General features: G+C 35.4%; 1 protein-coding gene and 1 long non-coding RNA gene across 2 annotated transcripts; one reads left to right on the top strand and one right to left on the bottom strand.

Annotated features, from left to right (window-relative positions):
• Nucleotides 1–119: 119 nt before the first annotated feature.
• On the bottom strand, nt 120–4061 carry LOC113050582 (prothymosin alpha-A-like). The gene is made up of 5 exons (XM_026213711.1): nt 3896–4061; nt 1454–1522; nt 1260–1350; nt 1041–1126; nt 120–945 (listed from the first exon to the last, which is right to left on the bottom strand). Exons 1-5 carry the CDS (start codon nt 3938–3940, stop codon nt 910–912), a joined length of 327 nt encoding a protein of 108 aa, XP_026069496.1. The 5' UTR covers nt 3941–4061; the 3' UTR covers nt 120–909.
• Nucleotides 1529–19644, top strand: LOC113050583 (uncharacterized). The gene is made up of 5 exons (XR_003276782.1): nt 1529–2955; nt 9723–9862; nt 13082–13410; nt 18341–18522; nt 18609–19644. It is a non-coding gene; the product is annotated as an uncharacterized LOC113050583 (long non-coding RNA).
• The last annotated feature ends 1561 nt before the right edge of the window (nt 19645–21205 follow it).

A 21205-nucleotide genomic window follows, 5' to 3' on the forward strand; every position in this document is an offset into this window, starting at 1 on the left:
TAATAAACTTTTTATGCGTGCACACACACACACATACAAACACAGTATATATATATATACATAAATAATTGTGAGCGATGTGGCCTAAAAATGTGAAATGAAAGAATTCACGCAGTCAATTTTATTTAACACAATATAATTTATACCAGATCTTGGAGTCTCAAAGGCCTGAATAATTTACATTGATGTACATTTACTTTTGACAGGCTGATGAAAAAACATGAACTGCATCTGAAGATAATGCTGGTTCAATTATTCTTGCCTATACAGCTCCAACATTAAAAAACTCATGAAAAATCATAAAAGAAAAAAAAATTAAGAACTCACAAAATAAATTTTCGGTTTATTGTCGCACAACAAATTTCACACATACATCAAGCAATTTAATAGACAAGAAAGAAAAGAAATTTTTTTTTTCTTTTGGCCTTGCCCTCTCATACAATCCAACTACGTATGATACAACTGATGTACATACACAAAGTTACTGGAATGCTTTTAATTATTGTTTTTTGTTTATTTTTTGTACGTTTTTCTGCAATTTTTAATTTCCTTTTTGCTTAGTTTTTACAAGTTTCCTTTGAGATAACATGACATGGTCCAACCACAAGTAAAATCTATTTCATCGAGAAGCATCAACTTCAAAGCACCGTTTGGTAACCAGAGATCACGGTCAAAAATGGCTGACCTCCTAAAAATATGTACAAAAATATAAAATGTAAATAAAAATACAAACAAATTTTTCCTTTTAAAGTATTTTGTAAGAAGGTAGAGCTTTGAAGTCTTGGTTGTTTCTACAAAATCTGCAGTTAGGTGTGTGTACATGGATGGTGGACTCTACTTGATGATGACCATGTTTTTGCTCCCCCAGTGGACAAGGAGGGATGAGAAGACTTCCAACAAAGTAGCTTCTTACACAGTCTTTTGCTTCTTGGTTTCAACAACATCCTAAAAAATGTGGCCAAGCAGAGTTAAAACACTGTAGTTTATAAGGTCAGATTTATACACTTATCCAAGGATTCCACTGATATAGTGGAAATTACCTCATCATCATCATCATCGTCATCATCATCCTCAGCTGCTCGTTTTCCTGTGCCACCCTCAGCCTCATCATCTTCATCATCATCACCTATAATGTAGTTATTAATTCTTAGTAATGCATCTTTGTTTATATGCCTTGGTTGTCAACAGATAGGTGGAGCTACAGCAGGATATTTTTTTTTATCAACTTCACCATTTAATTAATTTACTTAAGGCCTTACCTTCTCCATCATCTTCCTCGTCTTCTTCTTCAGCCACATCATCATCTTCCTCATCTACTTCATTTTCTGCATCACCATTCTCCTCTTTTTCCTAAAAAAAAACATTATGAGTTATCATGGGTAATACCTGAGGTAATTTGGAAACTATTATAAGCAGTACTGGGCAATGAAACAATCAAGTTGTGGAAACTTACTGTTTTTCCATTAGCAGGGGCATCCTTTCCGTTTTCTGCCTCCTCAACCTGTTTCTTTTCTTTAAGGTCCTAAATGTAGAAAAATAAAATAGCTCTGTAATTGCTTCTGTTACTTATCTGATTTAGTAAATGAAACTAGACCAATTCTGATTTCACATGCTCTCATATTTGTGGAACGTGCTTTTCATTTTTTAATTAAAAGCACTTTAAATTTGAAATGCGACACTTTCACACTCTTTATTCATTTGATGACTGTCTCTTACATATCCGTTTAAAGACCATATTGTGGTGGTGTAATTTGATACGTAGATGTCGTTACCGCCAATGCGCGCTGTAGTTCAGTTTAAAAGCCACATCACTGCGCTTGATAAAGACACGCCCGCTAAAAAACTACAACTCCCAGCTTACAATTGGTGAATATTTTAACTCAGCCAATAAGAGGGCGACCTCGACCAAAGAGAGGCTGGACCGACAAACCTCGGGGAGAGAGAAAGAGAGAGAAAGAGAAAGAGAAAAAGGGGGAACAATAGCGTTGTGCTATTAGGCCTTTAACATTTTTTAAAGCACTATACTGTTGATCCCTTCGATAATTAATATTATTCATAAAATAACCCGTTTTATTTATCAAATTATTGCATCTTTGTCTAAAATCGCAGACTTCATCGCTCTGAATACATCAGGACGTGCTTCCATTCAGCAGCTCGCTCGGTATTAATAAATGTAGGTCATAATCCTCCGTTTTTAAGCCGGTTAGCGTCTACATCACGCCTGCAACGCCTTCTCACACCGTCACCAGTAACGTTACATGCCGCTTTGTAACGTTACAAGCGCTGAGCGTCAGTGAGCCGTGGATGAATAATGAACATATGTACAGGATAAAACTGACCCATATATTGATCTAACAAACAGCGTGGGCAGAAACATTTTAGCTGAAGCGGAAACCGTCTCCGTATTTCATGTAGGCAAAAAAGGCTTATCAAGACCGGGACGCTGAAAAAAAAAAAAAAAGCTTACTCAGGACAAACGGGTCAGAAATGTTGTGCACACAACTGGCAGGCGAGTCCAGTGATCTTTAAATGATATCAGTAGAGCCTGAGCACCACACGTTTGGGAAGTCCGGTGAAAACGATCGTTTGGGTGGATGCACTGTACGGGGCCGTTCACAGTTCGAGCTCTGCGCTCAAGAGCAGCTAGACGGAGCGCAACGGAGTGGAACAGAACGAGGGATCTCTAGACGCGCTTTTAAAAGTTAAACGGAGCCCCTGAATAATATAAGATAGAATAGAATAAGAACGAAACGGGTTCCAACGAACAAATACGTCGTTCTGGACTATGTTTATATAAATATACATAAAAGAATAAAATCAATAGCTGGACGCGAGAAAGCATCCTGTACGGACGTCCCTTAACTTCGGTTTTCGCGCTCACCTCCTGAGACCGCGCGCTACAACGGGAGCCCGTGCAGTCAGACAGACTGATGCATCCGCAGCAGGGTTTCGCGGGTAAGTTTACGCACAAACTGACATCGCCGCTAGAAATCAATTCTATATTTAAATACCAGGAAATATAAACCCTCTTCCGTGGAAGAAGATTACTATTTTCTTTCATTTAAGAAATTATCTGCCATCCCGACAGTACCGGACAGGTAGACTATAGCCCAGTAAAACGCATACCTTAGGTAACGTTACTTTAATCAATAATGTATGATGAACTCTCATTTTCAGTTCGAAAAAGTGAACTACAACCTGAACTTGAAAGAACTTGAAAGACAACGCGACCTAACGCTCCCGTTAAATAAACCGTACGCTACAACCGAGGCAGGCTGGCTCTGAGGTTCGCAATGTATTCTTAAAATTAAATTATACTTTCATTACACTTGAAATATTGGTCAAACATAAAGTAGCCACGTTTTAAAGATGAGGGAAACGTGCTTTAATCAGAGTGGCATCATGAGTCGTGAGGGCTGACAGATCGGGCTGCGGATGACGAATCACCGCGTCTCGCGGACTGGACGAGGCACCTTCAATAACTGAGTCTATACGAAGTAATAAAGAAACTCGTGCAGCAAACCATATACGCACAGTAGAGATAATGCTTAATGATCCTCTGCGTCCATTTCACTCACTGTACTTTTAAAGAGGAACCGAAAAGCCGCCTACATAAACAAAGAACCCGCGTAGAATCCGAACAAAAAGCCTTTTAGTTGCAAATGTGTCTGTAAAGAAGCCCAACTTCAGCACACCAAACATTTTACCATTCACGAAAAGTCTTAAAAGTGACAATGAGAGGTATAAACACAGTCAAAATGTGCAAATAGCGTTCCAATGACCCTGTATACTTATTTCCATGCCCAAATCCATATTTCATATGTCTCGTTTATTCAAATTAATAAAAGCGCAGCATCTACAAATCAGTGTATAACGTTAACTGAAGTTGAATTACCTTGGCGGAGACTTCCGAGCTGGTATCGACTTTTGTGTCAGCCATTTTCCCTTAATGTTAAGAATATAATGGAGTCTCGGAACAAAATAATAAAAAGAGAAATACGAGATGTATATAATAAAAAAAAGACTATTAAGCGTCTGTAGCGAGCTCACGCGGCGGCAGAGCAGTTAATATAGAAGACTGGGCGGAGCTTTAAGGCGGGCGGTTTTCAGTTATTGGTCAGTGTGGCAAAAACTCCGCTCCTCTGATTGGTCAAGATGGAACAATAGACAGTATTTCTAAAAAGTCAGACTCCGCCTCCAAACCAACCTCTGACTCATTTATGTGTGGAATAACTGTCGATCCATATTATCCTGATCAACCTCCCCTTGATGGATGATGGCCTAGATGGGCTCATCATTCTTTCCTTAAATAAATAAATAAATAAACTTGCGTGCGTAAATCATTAACACTGCCCTGAAATCTATAATTGGTCAAAATAATCTCAAAAATTTAAATTCACTCACATATAGCCTAACAAGCCCGGATTTTTTATGCATTTATTTTATATTATATTATATTATATAAAAAATATATGGTGATACATGTGATTACATAATAACTGCCCACTTGTCATCACCTCATTAAAAACGATCTTTTGTCAGTTTCTCCCAAACGTGTGTCGTGTAAACTATCCAGCAGTGATAAGCGTGTTTTAATTGACACACAAGCGTTGAGGTTAAGAATACTGCTTATTTATTTTAGATGGCGCGTAAACTTTTGTTGTATTTGAAAGGTCACGCTCAACCAATATAGTACTGCGGCAGTTAGTGGACGCCCCACTGGTGAAACCTGCCAAAGTGACCTGCTCAACGTTTGATTGACAGTTCTCAAACTCCGCCCTTTACCGATGTCTCCATACATCAGATATCACCCTGAGCGATTTATTCAAACCGTATTTTAGACATAATATAGGAAGGAAGAACGAAACATAATATCCAGTCAGTTCTAGTAATTAGAGTAAGGCAAAAATCACAGTCACGATTTTTTTAAAGATGCATTGTTTCAGGAGCAAACACAGATGATTTGACGGGCTTGTGAAGGATAACGGATATGCTCATAAAACAAAGACTTTTATAAACATTTCCAGTGACGTTTTGATATTTCATGTGATTTAAAATCGGCAAGCTGTGGGGAAAAAATAATGGTGTACCTCTTTACCTCACCATCATGGCCGATTGAAATACCGTATGGCGTCTTTAAGTCTTCTTATTGGCTGATTGGGCCGAACGAACACAGACTTGACGCTTTGCGAGCGCTGATTGGATGATGCCAATGTCAATCAATTAAAGGGCCTCGTTTAAGGTGCAAAACAAAACATGGAACTGGAGTGTACCATCTTATGCCTTTTATTTCTCCCATTCTGCGCCAAGGACACATAAACGTGTTAGCAAATACACGTTCAGGATTGGATTTCACACGGATTTATGTGGGGCAATTGCTAGCAGGTTATTCATTGTCACATTTGTGATCATTTAGCAGACGCTTTTACATAAAGCGACTTGCAAATGAGGAACATCACATGCTGTTTATCCTATAAGAGCTAACATTAGTCCCAGTACAGCAATGCCAAGTTTAAAGAGAGCAAGCTATAGGCCCTAGTAGAAGCCTACAGAAGTTAGTGAAAAAGTAAACATTTAGAAAAGAGAAAATAGGTTTAATTTTAATCTATAAAGTTTATTTATAGAAAGTATACTCTTTTTATCTTCATACACATTTTATTTATTTATTTCCCATGGTCATTTATCATTAACTATCTATTATTTTGGACATTCAAATTTAGGTCACTGTTATAACTTTAATCTCAGCGTTCTTGTCAGTAGGCCTATACTGACTGCATCTCAATCTTTTAGCAGGCAGTTTTCATCCAAATTCATTTACATTAACTGCAGTAATTGCATATATGGATCAAACTGAAGTTAAGTGCCTCGCTCAAGGGCAAAATGATGATATAGCAGAACTGTAATCTCACGAAAACACCAGTTCCTTGGTCACTGCTGCTTGGACTTAAACCTTCAACCTTTGTGTTAGCAGCCCATGCACTTAACCATCAGAAGAGCACCAAATGACTCGTGCATCCATAGTATGTCTCATGCATTTAGAATCTGTCATTAATGAAAACACAAATGTTAGATAATGTCTTCTTAATCAGAGACTGAATGAATGAATGAATGTTTGATGGTGCCAGTTTATATCCGTCAGTCGATTCTAGGTAAGCTGCACAAGTTTATAGCCCAGATACTGTGGCTCACAGCAGGAATATGTCTCTTCTACATATTAAAAACACTGAGACACATTTAAATGTATTAATGTACAAATAGATTATACAATATTTTTGCAACCATAGTAGTACTGCTATGCTTATATGAAAAACTCCTCATACAATTTCAGTTCAGTTTTGATAAATAAATACATATATAAAAAATGGAATAAGCTAGAAGTAGATATAAAATAGAAGTTTATTTGCCCCTTTGGTCTGACTCGAGATCATATTTCTTAACAGTAGCATTCTTGACAGTAAGTTTTCCCTGTTGTCTTATTCTAAACAAACTCAAATATTTGTATTATTATTTATTTATTATTATTTATTTATATTTTATTGTTATTATTATTCTTATTTGACCTTTTCCCCAAAATATTAGTAGTAAAACATTTGCAGCAAACTGTGGAATTTTGTGTGGTCTTTATCGAATAATTTCTTACTAATTTTGTAAATAGTTTATTTATTTATTTTTATTACAGATTTATTTATTTAAAGTTCAGTTGCACACTATTAAACACAAACTATTTACTATTTATGAAATCCAGTGCATTTTGCGTCTGTCAAAAGTCTCATCAATTTGAAGATCTGTGAAATGTTTGAGAGCACCCCCTGGAGCAGTGAAACGATCCTCCACTCCGTCTCACATTCTCTCTCTAGCAGATCATTCTCCATGTCCTCTGCTGTAAAGCTGCTCCTTGACAAACAGTGAGCGGGCTTTCTCAGTGATCTCTGGCATCTAAATGGAGTCTTTTCCTGTCTGCAACAATAATGACCAATCTGGAAATCCCCCTGCTTTGCTGCCGTCTGGTATGGCTGCTCACGTGATCTTGCACAGTCCCAGGGGCCCAGAGCCCTATACTTGCCCTGGTCTCTTGGATGGTCCTGTTTACTTACACAATCTTATTACTGTTAAGAATTCACAAATGGCCTTGAGACTGAAACATGGACACCCGCTGTTTAATGTATAATTACAATGCTAGCAGCACAAACTATGAGAGAGTAACTGGATCAGTATCAGTATCATGGATGACTAGATGATACTTTTGAAATTCTTCAATCATATTTATATTAATTATATAAAAACGAAATAATAATAATACTTTTCACAATCGGCCTCCGTCACTATGAAATCATTTGTGTACCATGAAAGAGTCATGCAGGTTTGAAACAAAATAAGAGTATAAACGAAGAGTGCACTGTCCCTAAATTTTACATTATTGTAAATTTTACATTATTTCACCTGATGCCAAATTTGTGATATTTACCTTACGTAAAATTACTATATTTACCAGCTGCTTATTTGCTAATTTAATTGGATTAAACTAAAAGTAATCTGTCAAATAATTTTCTGTGTATAAAGGTACAATAACTATTTGATAAAATACACTTGTCAGGTGTAAATGTGTTGTTCAGGTGTAATGTTACACTGTTAACAACATGAACACAACGTGAGGGCTTGTTCATGAGTTACAGTAGTTAACCAAAAATTTCCATATGTTAGGAAAAAAAATAGATTTAGTAAAATGTAATCTTTGAATATAGAAGCAAAGCTTCCTCAAACCCTTGTGGACAGCAAAGAGCTTTCGAAGGGAAGAGTTTATTTGACCTGGGATTCTTCCTTGTTTCGCGTCCTGATGTATAGGGGCAGGACTGCATGCATAGCCTGCAGCATTTTCCCCTCTCTCATTTTTTTTCATTTTTATTTAAATATAGCCTTCACTTGTCCTGCAGCAGCTGGTTCCACCGTTTTCCCACAGCTGGGATGAAGCACGAGGCCAGTGCTTTAATTCAGAGCAGCCACTCGCTTGGTGTTCTTACACTCACCTCTTCTTTTCCCCCTTATCTTCATTACAAAACTATCCTGACACATCTGCCCATCTCCTGAGAACTTTTGGAAACCAAAACTTGCAGATATTCATATTTTTGTTTTACAAACATGGAAGGATGACCAAAATTGAGGTGAGAACAACATGACATTATGCCACTCATGGGCGGCTTAACTCCACAAAGGCACAAATTAGGAAATCTGTCCTGGAGACTATAGTCGATGAGGCAGAAATCAATGCAGCTGGTCCATGCAGCATGTGACCCTGTGACCCTGAAGCATGTGACCCTGTGACCCTGAGCTCTGTGTGTTTTACGTGTAGTTGAGCGTGTTAAAGGCTATTCCAGCAGTTTATTCATGATATTACATGCATGAAGGAACAATTTAAAAAAAATGAAAAATTTGCTTGAAATATATTCAGGTCATCCAAGATAATAAATGAGTTTGTTTCTTCATCAGAACCGGTTTAGAGGAATTGAGCATTGTATCACTTGCTCACTAATGGATCATCTGCAGTGAATGGGTGCCGTCAGAATGATAACAGAATGATAACAGAATGAAACAGATGATAAAAACATCACAACAATCCATAACTGATCCAAACAACTCCAGAATATCAGTTAATGTCTTTTGATGTGAAAAGATGCTGTTTTGTAAGAAACAAATCCATTGTTTTAACGAATGGATGAGAGGACTCACATTTTTAGCCAGAAACAACTGTTTGATGTGTGTTTATTACAAAATGCATCATATCAAATATTTCATACAAAATCATACAAAAATTTTTAAATTTCATTGATCAGTTGGAGTCATGCAGATAACTTGTGGATTACTTATTGTGATGTTTTTATCATCTGTTTGGACTCTCATTTTGATGGCACCCATTCACTGCAGAGGATCCATTAGTGATGCAATGCTACATTTCCCCAAACCTGTTCTGATGAACTAATCTACATTTTTAGGTAAAATATTCCTTTAATGCATGTTTCGACAAACTTGAATTTTAAACTAATCATTGCAACAAATGTAAAAGAATAATGTTTATTTGAATCAAAACCTTTTTCCTAACATTTTTTCCAAGCCAAAAGTATTATCACTACAAAGCTGGTAGTGAATATCAGTGGTTTTTGTTTACAATCTGATGGCAGTTATGAGATGAATCTTTATTGGGTGAGCTTTGGTAAATGTGAGCTGAGCTCACTTCCTTCCTTTCTGATACTTTGCATGACTGCAAAACAGCAACAGTAGGCCTGTCATTTGCTGGAAGGCTTTCCTTATCTGAGCGATGGAGTCTGGCAATCTGATTGGTGAAGAGCTTGCACCTTCTGTGCTGGATTTACTTGAAGCTTTTGGTTTGTTAAATTATAGCCTGTCCTGTCATCTGACTCTTGTACTTGAAAATTAAAATGATGCCGGTGCTTCTTTGAAACTAAACAGTTTCTTCAGTTTTTGTGCTCGTGTTGCAGTTCTACCAATGACACGAATGTTACTATTTATGTATTCTTTCTCAAAGTTTAGCACACATACATTTCAACTTTGAATGTACTTGATATTAATGTAAATGACATGAAGATGTAATATGAAAATGATTCATATTTAATAAATTATTATTGTTTATTATTATTAAGAGCCTCTCACATGGTCTAGGAGCCCCTCCTACACACAGCAAGAACCAACCAGATCTTCTTGTGTTAAAGCCTAGGTGGCACTGATGTGCAGTCAAGACCTTTAAAGCTGCAGATCTCACAGATGAATTCTCACATTCTGGCTTTACAGGAAGAGTCTCCAAGTTATGAACAGGAATTCCACTATATCATTACCAGCTATTTGTGTCATGGTAAGTGAACTTTCACAGCAGTCATTCTATCTAAAATAACAGCGCATTACTGATGTTGTATCTGGTTTTAATTTTACTGCTGACTAAATAATCACTAGACATGTTAGATGCATATGTCTGCAACAGATGAAACCTTTTATACAAAGTATAACACGTGGAATTAGTATAATGCATCTAAAATCTAAAAGACTAAATGTACTGTTAGACAGGGCTTGTTTAAAGGGTGTGGTTCAAATTTATCAATAAAATATATGGCACTTTTAACTTAAGAATATTGTTGGTGGTAAAAAAAAAAGATCAATAATTTCAATAAAACTTCCTATATAAAAGTACAAAAACCAAATTACTAGTTTGAATGTGTGTGAAATGTAAATAGATAAGACTGAATTTGCAAGCACAATGAGATGACTGGATTGAATGAAATCTAAAGATTATTATAACTTGTGATGACAAAAGTACTAAAATGATCATCTATTTGAAAAAATGCCTTTACCTCACCATATCAAACCTCGATCATCCAGCAAAATATTAGCATTTCAGCAGATGTTGTGTTACAGTTATTTAATTGTTATATTTATGTAACGTGAAGCATTATGTAAGCAGTTAGAAACTCACTCACTTCATTATAAATAAATGTAAAGGAGTCATCTAACAGTATTGTAACAAACTTGTGGTATTCAATTTATGAATAAAAAGTGCAATTGTTTATTCATAATATATCCAAATTTAAAATTTACATTTAATTTTTTTTTTGTTATTGTCAACCAAAACTTTTTTCACCACATTTTTCATCTCTCTTCCATCTCCTTATCAAATTCCAAAAAACACTAATGCAAAGTGCCACACGTAGCTGACCCTGCTGTCTTCAGAAACACAGATCCAAAAAGAACAGTGGATCATTGCATAATGGGAAAAACAGTCTGCTGCATAGTTTCATTACTCCAGTGATTCCCACTTACCTCCTTATTTATTTTCAAGCCTATATTTTAATTTGCCTTATAACAGACATGCGCTCAATTGAGAGACTGGCTTACTATACTTGTAGGAGCTCTCCATGGTTTTTATACTTTACAAACCGTATATTCTATCGCCCTACACCTAAATACCCCTCACTGAAAATGTTCAGCATCTTTACATTTTCAAAACATAATACATTAATTTTGTAGATTTACCAGCTTGTTTGCCCATGGAGACTTCAATACAAAAGTCCCCATGAGTCAGTTTATATTCAGGTTTAAGTCCACATTGTGAAAGTAACCCCCCCCCCCCCACACACAAAAAAAAACAAAACAAAAAACAAAAAACAAATTACATATTGGTATATATTGTTATATTGACAACCTGTCATTCTATCAAACTCATATTTTTATTGGACATAAAATGCACCAGACAAGTACATTTTAATTTATCCTACACCAAAAAAAAAAGTGTCAAATATCCTTAAAATGTATTTAATGTGGTAACATTTACATTTTTAGAGTTTTAAATTAAATATATTGCTTAATAAGACTGAATCCACCTAATACATTGGGTTACATCAATGAAATTAATCTTTCAGGGATAAACCAGCTAAATAGCTCCTACTGCGGTACTGCTCAAAATTATTAAATATTACTAGTTACTGCTAATCTAAAAATATAAGTATAATTAAGATCAGATTGTTTAGGTCACGTGAATGGAGATTACGTACATACAAACATATAAGTGTCAGTGACAAGTAAACATACATATATGGCGTGTGGGTAATGATATGGCAGCAAGATCTGAATGTCTGCTGTCTGCGAACACTGGCTTGTCTCCTTGGTAACACAGGGTGCAAGGTGCTAGAAAATCAGTCCTGTGCGTGCACACAATCTCGCTGAGCAGGCGTTCTCTCTAGAGAAGATAAACCACATGTTTGCACTAGGCTACATGTGTGATATCGTGTCTGAGCACTTATGTATAGTGAGCAAACAGCAGATTGCACTTAACCTAATGGCATGTGGCTAGTAAGCCAAAAAAAAAAAAAAAAAAAAAAAAGAATAACTAAGCTGCTTGAGTGGCGGATGCATTGAGGTTTACAGATTACAAAGGCATGTTCTCACATAATTTTAACATTTAACATCTCCTTTCATAAAGGGAATTATATGAGTATATATGAATTATATGAAAAAAAAAAGAAAGAAACTCATACAGGTTTGGAACAACTTGAGGAGGGTGATTAAATTATGGCAGAATTTGCAGTGTTTGTCAATGCTAAAAGCACAAGTACTGGAAGTAAGTCAGGTTTTAATATGAATTTAAATCCAGTTCATCTCTCATCTTTCTGTGCACTACAAACATTTGGACTTTCAGTGGCTTGGGTTGTGTGACTATTAGCTTATATATATATATATATATATATATATATATATATATATATATATATATATATATATATATATCATAGTTTTACATTTTAGAACTATATGGTATAATAAAAGCCCAGGAGGAAGATAGTATAGCTGTATAGGGAAAGGAAATGATGCTGACTGCTGCCACGGTAACAAGTGCCAACAGCCTCATCATAATAGTGTCCACGTAGAACAGCAGACTGTCCGAGCACAAGATGTGATCAGTTCATATATTTAATAAACATTTAAACATTTCAGTAACCAATAAATTTAGATTACAAGTTAGTCAGAGCATAAAGCGGATGTTCATGAGCAAAAGTCTTTTTGCTTGATGAATTAGCCATAGCGACTGGATTTAAGAATTTGCTTCCTTAATTAATTGATCCATTATGCAGTATATAGAAAGGAATTTTTTTTCCTTTTTTTAATTATTATAAGGATTGTTCACCCAAAAATCATTAATGTCACCCTTAATGTTATAGATAGATAGATAGATAGATAGATAGATAGATAGATAGATAGATTATCTATCTATCTAGTTAGATTTTTAAAAGTGTTCTAATAGCAATAGATCCATATTGGACAGAACGATGAAAGAACAAAAGGTTATTATTTATCAATAATATTTATCACAATGACACACCACAAAAACATTATTAATAAAATGTGCAAGATCAGATTCGCGCACAACAGACTTCCGATATAAAAAATTAGAGGTTTATTCAGGTTATCCACCATCTTTAGAATGACAAAAGACATGTTGTCCTTTCTAAATGTTTCTAAATCTCTTTCTCTCTCTCTTTTTCTCTCTCTCATCTCTTCTGCTCCCGCCCACCAAATCATTCAGCTCTAAATTTATCTTCAATTACCTCATCAGTGCTATTATAATAGGGCGGTTCTCTGCTCATGATTGGGGGTCCCACCTGACCCTGTATGAGTGCTAAGGCCTGAGAATTGGATTACAGCTTATCCATATCAACAGCTGTAGCTTTCTAACAAAGCCTGTGGGCCCCTGGGCATATGTCAAGCAAGCCAGAATTCACCAAGGACACTCCTGACTGGAAAAGTGGAATGGTAGAGGAATATCCGGTGCCATAATCCTCTTTCCTCTCCTCAACACATTACCTGACGCACCAGCATATCGACCGGCTAACACTACACACGGAAGCATAAGAGGTGAGAAATACTGTAGATCTCTGAGTAGAAGCACTACCCAGACACAAAACAAGAGGATTAGAATTTATTTTCAGCCTGACAACGGAGCCTCTCTAAATCAGTGTGATCACAGCCTCACTGGCAGGTTTTGACTAACCCATGTCATGCCCCTAAATCACACACACACTGAGCCTCAGACCTCACTGCATGCTTTTATTCTTAGTGAATTGAATGAGAGCATTTCAGTTCAAAGCTGCAACACCAAAACTGATTGCATATTAATGTAATAATAATAGCGCCCATATTTATTCAGCTGATAACTGGTATTTGATTGCTGATGACCACAACATTTACAAAGAGTCAGCTTTGGATCAACATACAAAACAGTTACCCTTGTATTGTAATCATTACCTGCACAAGCTGTAATCACTGCCTAACATGTTCATTGTGTCTGCTGAATACATGATGTTAACTAACCACATAACATGTATTTTCTTACAGTAGGTGTATATTAATGCTATATGGACATTTTCACATAATCATCTCTGGCTGATCACGGAATTCTTCCTAACTGTTGCACTGAAAAAAAGCATTTTCTGGATAGCTGCTAATATGTATTGTAAAAAGTATATACAAATACAATAAATTAAATATTTTCCCCCATTTTATTGTGACCAAATAAAGTTTAGTAGTCAAAATATTTTTTTAGTCTTTACAAATTATTGTGATATGATCCATAGTGATCCAACACATATTGTTTGTAAATTGAAAGGTTGTTCATTTTAGCCTGAGGTCATGCATTTAGTGTGACATCACAGGCATAGATGATGTAATGCAACGCAGTGAGCTCAGAGCCAGTTTCAGTGGGAGGGCAGCTCATTTGGAACAGATAAAGGTGCTTTGTTTTCTTCACTTCCTCCTCTCTGTATATGACTAGAACATTGTTCCTGTGTTATAGTATTTGCTCATTTGGAGGGAAACTGAGATGCCCTTTGTGGATCTAACCTAACAGACAAGAGGAGAAAGTATGTTTACCAATGACCAAGGATAAACATCTATCATAAACTAATAAATCTTAGAAATAAAAATGGATATACCTAATTCTGCGAAATGGCTTACTGAAACACTTATAATGCTGCAATAACCTGACTGCAGACACAGAATTGGTCTTCGTGGGTAAAACGATACATGGTTAAATGATCAAACAATATACACCAGTCTGTTTTTTATCAATATATATATATATATATTATTTTGTTTAGCAAGGACACATTGAAATGATCAAAAGTGACAGTAAATGTCAAATTATTGATGTGTTTTTTAAACTTTGTATTTAGCAAAGAATCCTTAAAAAAGGAATTAACAGCTGTTTATAATAAACATAAATGTTTCAGCAAATCAGGCTATTAGAATGATTTCTGAAGGATTGTATGACCCTGAAGATTGGAGTAATGATGCTGAAAAAATTCAGCTAACATTAGTCAAACAGCTCTGCCCAAATTTTTTCCTATGTACAGTTTCAATTAATTTAATTATAAATGAGAATTAATTGTTGGCTGTATAAACTGTTTGTGCATATACAAACTTTAGAGTAAGTGTGACAACTAGCTCCATCATATAGCTGTCAAACAGGTGCTGGTCATATAATTAGAATATCATCAAAAAGTTTATTTATTTCACTAATTCCATTCAAAAAGTGAAACATGTATATTATATTCATTCATTACACAGACTGATATATTTACAATTTTTTTTATTTTTATTTTTTATAATTTTGATGATTATAACTGACAACTAAGGACAATCCCAAATTCAGTAAAAAGTATGAAAATGAAAAGTATGAGCATGAACAGCACTCAATACTTAGTTGGGGCTCCTTTTGCCTGAATTACGGCAGCAGTGTGTGCAGGTGCCTGTTGGAAAATGAAATCTGCATCTTCATAATGTTTGTCAGCAGCAGGAAGCATGAAGTGCTCTAAAACTTGACCGCTGGACCTCAGAAAACACAGTGGACCAACACCAGCAGATGAAATGGCACTGCAAACCATCACTGACTGTGGAAACTTTACACTGGATCTCAAGCAGCGTGGATTGTGTGCCTCTCCTCTCTTTCTTCAGACTCTAGGACCCTGATTTCCAAAGAAATTCAAAATTTACTTTCATCAGAGAACATAACTTTGGACCAATCAGCAGCAGTCCAGTCCTTTTTGTCTTTAGATGCTTCTGACGCTGTCTGTTATTCAAGAGTGACTTGACACAAGGAATGCAGCTGAAACCCATGTCTTGCATACGTCTGTGTGTAGTGGTTCTTGAAGCACTGACTCCAGCTGCAGTCCACTCTTTGTGAATCGCCCCCACATTTGTGAATGGGTTTTGTTTCACAATCCTCTCCAGTGTGCGGTTATCCCTATTGCTTGTACACTTTTTTCTACCACATCTTTTCCTTACCTGCACCTCTCTATTTAACGTGCTTGGACACAGAACTCTGTGAACAGCCAGACTCTTTTTCAATGACCTTTTGTGTCTTGCCCTCCTTGTGCTTGGTGTCAATGTCGTCTCCTCAAGTCAGCAGTCTTCCCCATGATTGTGTAGCTAGCCTACAGAACTAGACTAAGAGACCATTTAAAGGCTTTGCAGGTGTTTTGAGTTAATTAGCTGATTAGAGCGTGGCACCAGGTGTCTTCAATATTGAACCTTTTCACAATATTCTAATTTTCTGAGATACTGAATTTGGGATTTTCCTTAGTTGTCAGTTATGATCATCAAAATTAAAAGAAATAAACATTTGAAATATATCAGTCTGTATGTAATGAATTAATATAATATATAAGTTTCACTTTTTGAATGGAATAAGTGAAATAAATTAACTTTTTTATGATATTCTTTTTGATTTAATAATTATATGACCAGCACCTGTATTATGTGAAGCAGATCAATAACTCCAATAAATAACACAGACAAAATTAATATTAATAATAAAAATTGATAAACAAACAAAAAAAAATCTGTACTGAAGTTGGAAAAAAGTATATTTCAACTCTTCTGCATTCTCTAGCAGAAGTTTAATGTTCCCCAAAGAATATTTGCGCCTGCTTATAAAACCTTTACTTCTTCTCACAAGCGTTTGTGTTTGCTCACACGTTTTGAGGGGTAATGCAATCATTTTGCGAGCAAACACAAAGGTTTGCAGGAGAAAGCCAAATTTCTTGTTAGCCTGCAAAACATTTTCAAGATATGTATAAAATTACTTTTTTTCATCCCACGTTCTTCTGTCACCATGTTGATTTAGGAGCTTTATAGTAGAAGGATAAGTAAGCCGCCTACTACAAGTACAATAAAAAGTATTTGCGTAAGTGGATTAGGAACAAAATTGTTTTATCACTATTATACCTGTTGCGTACTACTGTAAAAATGAGATCCTTTTACAAGCTTATATTCAGTGCAAAATCCTTGTCAAAACAGTGTTTCAAGACCAGTTTCCCCACAGACTCGTAACGTCATATCACTCAACCAAATGCATTTACATACTTAGAAGAGTAACAGCGATCAGCAGAAGAGCTTTCTGAGCTGATTCTGATGATAGAGACACATTTAATGTTGTATTGGGACTCACATGTGTCCATTAAGTCCCATGCTTTATGGGAAGACATAGGAACATTGCAGTTACATATGAGCAAGCTTCCAGCTAATGAATTATAATGGAGCATTAATGACTCTAAACTGTTATGTGGTTCCCTCATTGGTAGGTAATTTATAAAGTAAAACTGGCGCTTTAGTGGTGTGCAACTTTGGCCAAGCAGACATCACAGAATGGTTATATGTGTCTCATCGCTAAGTGGAAAATGCAGTAATCTTTGCCAAGCCATGAGAAACACAGGACATGGATTATTTTAGTGATGCAAAACACAGTTTTCTTTTAAAGGGAAGCTGAGGGAAACCTGTGTTTTAGCACAGTATTAAGCATCCTTTAGATTTCAGTATAAAAAACGTAATGAATCAGCAGTAGAGCAAATGTGTTGATTTCTCTGCATGCCTTTTACTTTGATGGTTTACACAATTCTCTGCTGAGCACAGCCTCTAAAGGTAACTCAGTCCCAGAGAGGACTTTCAAAAACAACTCGCTTCCCCAAAGACAAACAAACAGTGGAGCAGAGGCCTGTTGACCCAGGAGCATAACACACTGTGTGTGGGTAGATTCTACACACCAGGTCAGACAGTGCCTCTGTTCTCACAAAAACACAATAAAGATCTGGTGCCAGGGTTGACAAATAAAATAATCAGTGTCTTTCAGGATATTTGTAGTGAAATTATGAATTTGGGGTTATTTGGATTTGTTCTCTTATTTGGACAAATTGTATATTTTTATTCAGCAATTACTGTTTTATTATATTACCTTTATATATATTATTTTAAATCTTTCAAAAACACCAAACCCAAACTTTTGCAACTCACAATTAAATGATTTGAATGCACTTCTTCGATAAAGAGCATGTTTTACTTTGTAATCAAAACTAATTGAGCATCATAAAGTTAAAAAAGAAGCTAGCGAAAGAGACATTTTTAAATAATAAAATTCTTGAAAAGAAAGAAAATAACTTGTTATAAGATATTTATTGCAATATATATATTGCTTATAATAGTGCGTATTAATGAGACTCTTGTCTGCCAAATCAAAAAATAAACTAATAGAAGCATAAAACAGGTAACTATATCATATACATATGACTTTGACCACATGACTGTGTTACAAGGTAAATTCTTTTAAAATCTTAAATAATTTGACCTTTTTAGTAGTGAACTATTCATACTATATATTTAAATAAAGCACTTGACCAAAAAAGTGTGCATCTAATAATACTTACCTTGATTAACTTTAAAGACTTGTCAAGATCTGCAGAAACATGCCTTTTCATTTTCAACTGATGTACTATATGTCATACTTATGCTTCAGGAATGCTGTAAACCAGTGTGGGTTTTGTCTTAACATGTATCTCTGCACATGAAAGGAGTTAAGACCTGTCAACACACAAGAGGTCCTCAGGGACTGAGCCTTTGTGTGGACGCAACTGTCACGATGAAAGATTCTCTCCCAAGACTTAAACATCACAGCGACCTATGAAAGCAGGATTAAATGTAAGAAAATGTTTGCTATTTTTACACATAGTTCAATTAGAATGCACTCATGGAGAATAAAGTGTGCAGTGCCGCTATTTCCACAGTGATCAAGTCAGATGCCACCCAGCTTCCCAGAAGGCTTCCTCCTCACATTAATTCATCTTCAAGACTGACTGACCTCACCTCATACAAACCAGAAATTACATCTACTGAAGTATCAAAGGCCTGCATTGCTTAATGACCTTTACTTGAACCATGGACAAATAAAGGCAGACTCTCTGAGCTTCAGGTGCTGCCAACGCTGTATGGCGCATCTCTATTTGATGTCTGCTAAACTTAAGAATGGGAATAGAGAAGGGTCACCTGTCTGTGATAAGACTGACTGTCTAACTTCCGAAACACTTGATAGCAACTGTAGCAGGATATCCTGGGGCAGAAGCAAATAGTAACCTTGCCAGCTTTCTATTTAAAGGGCTCTGACAACATCTAGTGGTGAGATGTATAATATCCCTCATTCTGCCATATGTTTCTGTGATGCCATTGAACTATGAAAACTGTGAAATCTGATACATCAGTGAGATGAGGAAAAGGCCATTAGGATCCATTAACCTCAACACAACCCCCCAAAACACCACTCAACCAGGAAGTTGCTCCTCTCAGCACATCGCCAGCGCTTTTTTGCTCTGGTTAACAAAAGGGAGTTCAGCTGAGTTTACTTTGCTGACCAGAGCACCTTTTTCTCCCTAATTGTCTTGTCTTGCTTAATTTATTACCATTGTGATGTGACCACTGAAGTAAAATCTCAAACGTGCAATAATCAGTTTTATGGGCTTTCCAGAGCACAGTATGAAAGAGTTTACTGATTATTTATACTTATTTTCTTGTTATATTGAATTTAAATGTATTTATATACTTACTATTTTTAAATATATATGTGTGTGTGTTGTATAATGTATGTATGTAAAGTGAGAGTATACACATTTAGTTACCAAAATAATCTATTTCCGATAAGAAACACAAAATTTCTTTTTTTTTTAAATAAATGTTATTTTCAATTATTTTCTTCTTTTTTTTCAAATTCATCAAAGGATCCTAAAATAAATATATTACACTTTTTATAAAAACATAAAGCAGCACAACTGTTTTCAACATTTATGAAAAAAATAAACGTTTCTTGAGCACCAAATCAGGCTGATTTTAGATTTTATTTTAGATTTGTTTTTAAAAAAAAATACATGACCATTCAATTGAATTTTGTTAAATTATTTATTGATTTTTTTTATGAATGAAAAAAAAAAGAATTCAAATAATAATCAGTAGAACAACTATTTTTAACATTGATAATAATAATAGATGTTTCCTATGCACCAAATAATTTCTGAAGGATCATGTGACACTGAAGACTGGAGTAACAGATGCTGAAAATTCAGCTTTGAAATCACAAGAATAAATCACATTTTAAAATATATTAAAATGAAACTGTTATCTTAAAATTCAATAATATTTAACATTATTACTTTTTTTTTTTTGGTCACACACACACACACACACACACACACACACACACACACACACACACACACACACATATATACACACACACACACATATATACAGTTATAATTGCCTCTGGAACTTAAGAATCATGTCATTCTCAAAATCAATGTCAGCTTTGTTCTCATAGAACATTTAATGTGTGGGGGAAGTCTCTACAAATGCATGAAACATCAGAACTATATTAATAATTCATATACCAAATGGTGTCCACAGCTGTGCTACTCTACCATAATCTGACATAAATACTGAAAGGTTTGCTTTAACTATTCATTCAGTTGTATAAAATGACATGCAAAATTTACATTGTGTGTTACTGATACGTTAACATAATACATAACAGAATACCTTTGCGTAAAACACAAAGCTGATACAGAAACTAAAATTAAAAGTCAATTACACTTTAATCTAATCACCAAAATGTGATGGATTGTGCTGATGGTCAAAAGGCCATTTTCAATAAGAAAACAACGAATTGACTCATTCCAAATGTCCCATATCAACTTAAGAAACTGAATAAATGTGTACTTATGCAATATATAAATGTTTATGTCATCTCCATTTGAATTGTTATGTAGGCTAATAGATTTTTAGCATAACGATACCTCTTCAGTTAAGTACCTTGCCTATACATGATGTAAAGGAAGAGTTGGAAGAAACCGAAGTTACTTGCTGCCATCTAGTGGACACTTTTATAAAAGGCATTGGGTATTTCCTGGAGACTTGAAACTAAAACGATTTTCCAAATCCATGAAGTGCTCTATCCCTAATTATGTGACAGAAACTGTGTTATCATAAATAAACGAAGATGTAATAATATCTTAAGATAACATAATAAAATAATATAATAGTTACAAAACATTGATTAACAAACCATTGGGGCACATTAGGAAAATGTTTTGTAATACTGCTGCTCTGAAGAAGCACTGAAAATTGTCCAGATACTATTTTTAGTGGAACTGTACTTGCCAAATATATTCTATGTAGATGAACTCCATGGAGCTCGAAGTTTAGTCGTAAATCTGCAGATGCTTTCATGGCCTCTAGAGGGACTAAATAAAGCCTCAGTTTACTCGAACAGCTGTTTTGTAGTTCTACCATCTACCATAATGATATCGTCCTTCTGTAAATAAAAAAATATCTGACG

This window comes from Carassius auratus, chromosome 31, assembly GCF_003368295.1.
Source record: "Carassius auratus strain Wakin chromosome 31, ASM336829v1, whole genome shotgun sequence".
Lineage (NCBI taxonomy): Eukaryota > Metazoa > Chordata > Actinopteri > Cypriniformes > Cyprinidae > Carassius > Carassius auratus.

Coding starts and splice junctions, on each gene's coding strand:
- LOC113050582 (XM_026213711.1), bottom strand. CDS start 3,940: ATGGCTGACACAAAAGTCGATACCAGCTCGGAAGTCTCCGCCAAG. Junction 1,351..1,453: donor CCCCTGCTAATGGAAAAACA/GTAAGTTTCCAC, acceptor GTTTTTTTTTAG/GAAAAAGAGGAGAATGGTGA. Junction 1,127..1,259: donor CGAGGAAGATGATGGAGAAG/GTAAGGCCTTAA, acceptor ACTACATTATAG/GTGATGATGATGAAGATGAT.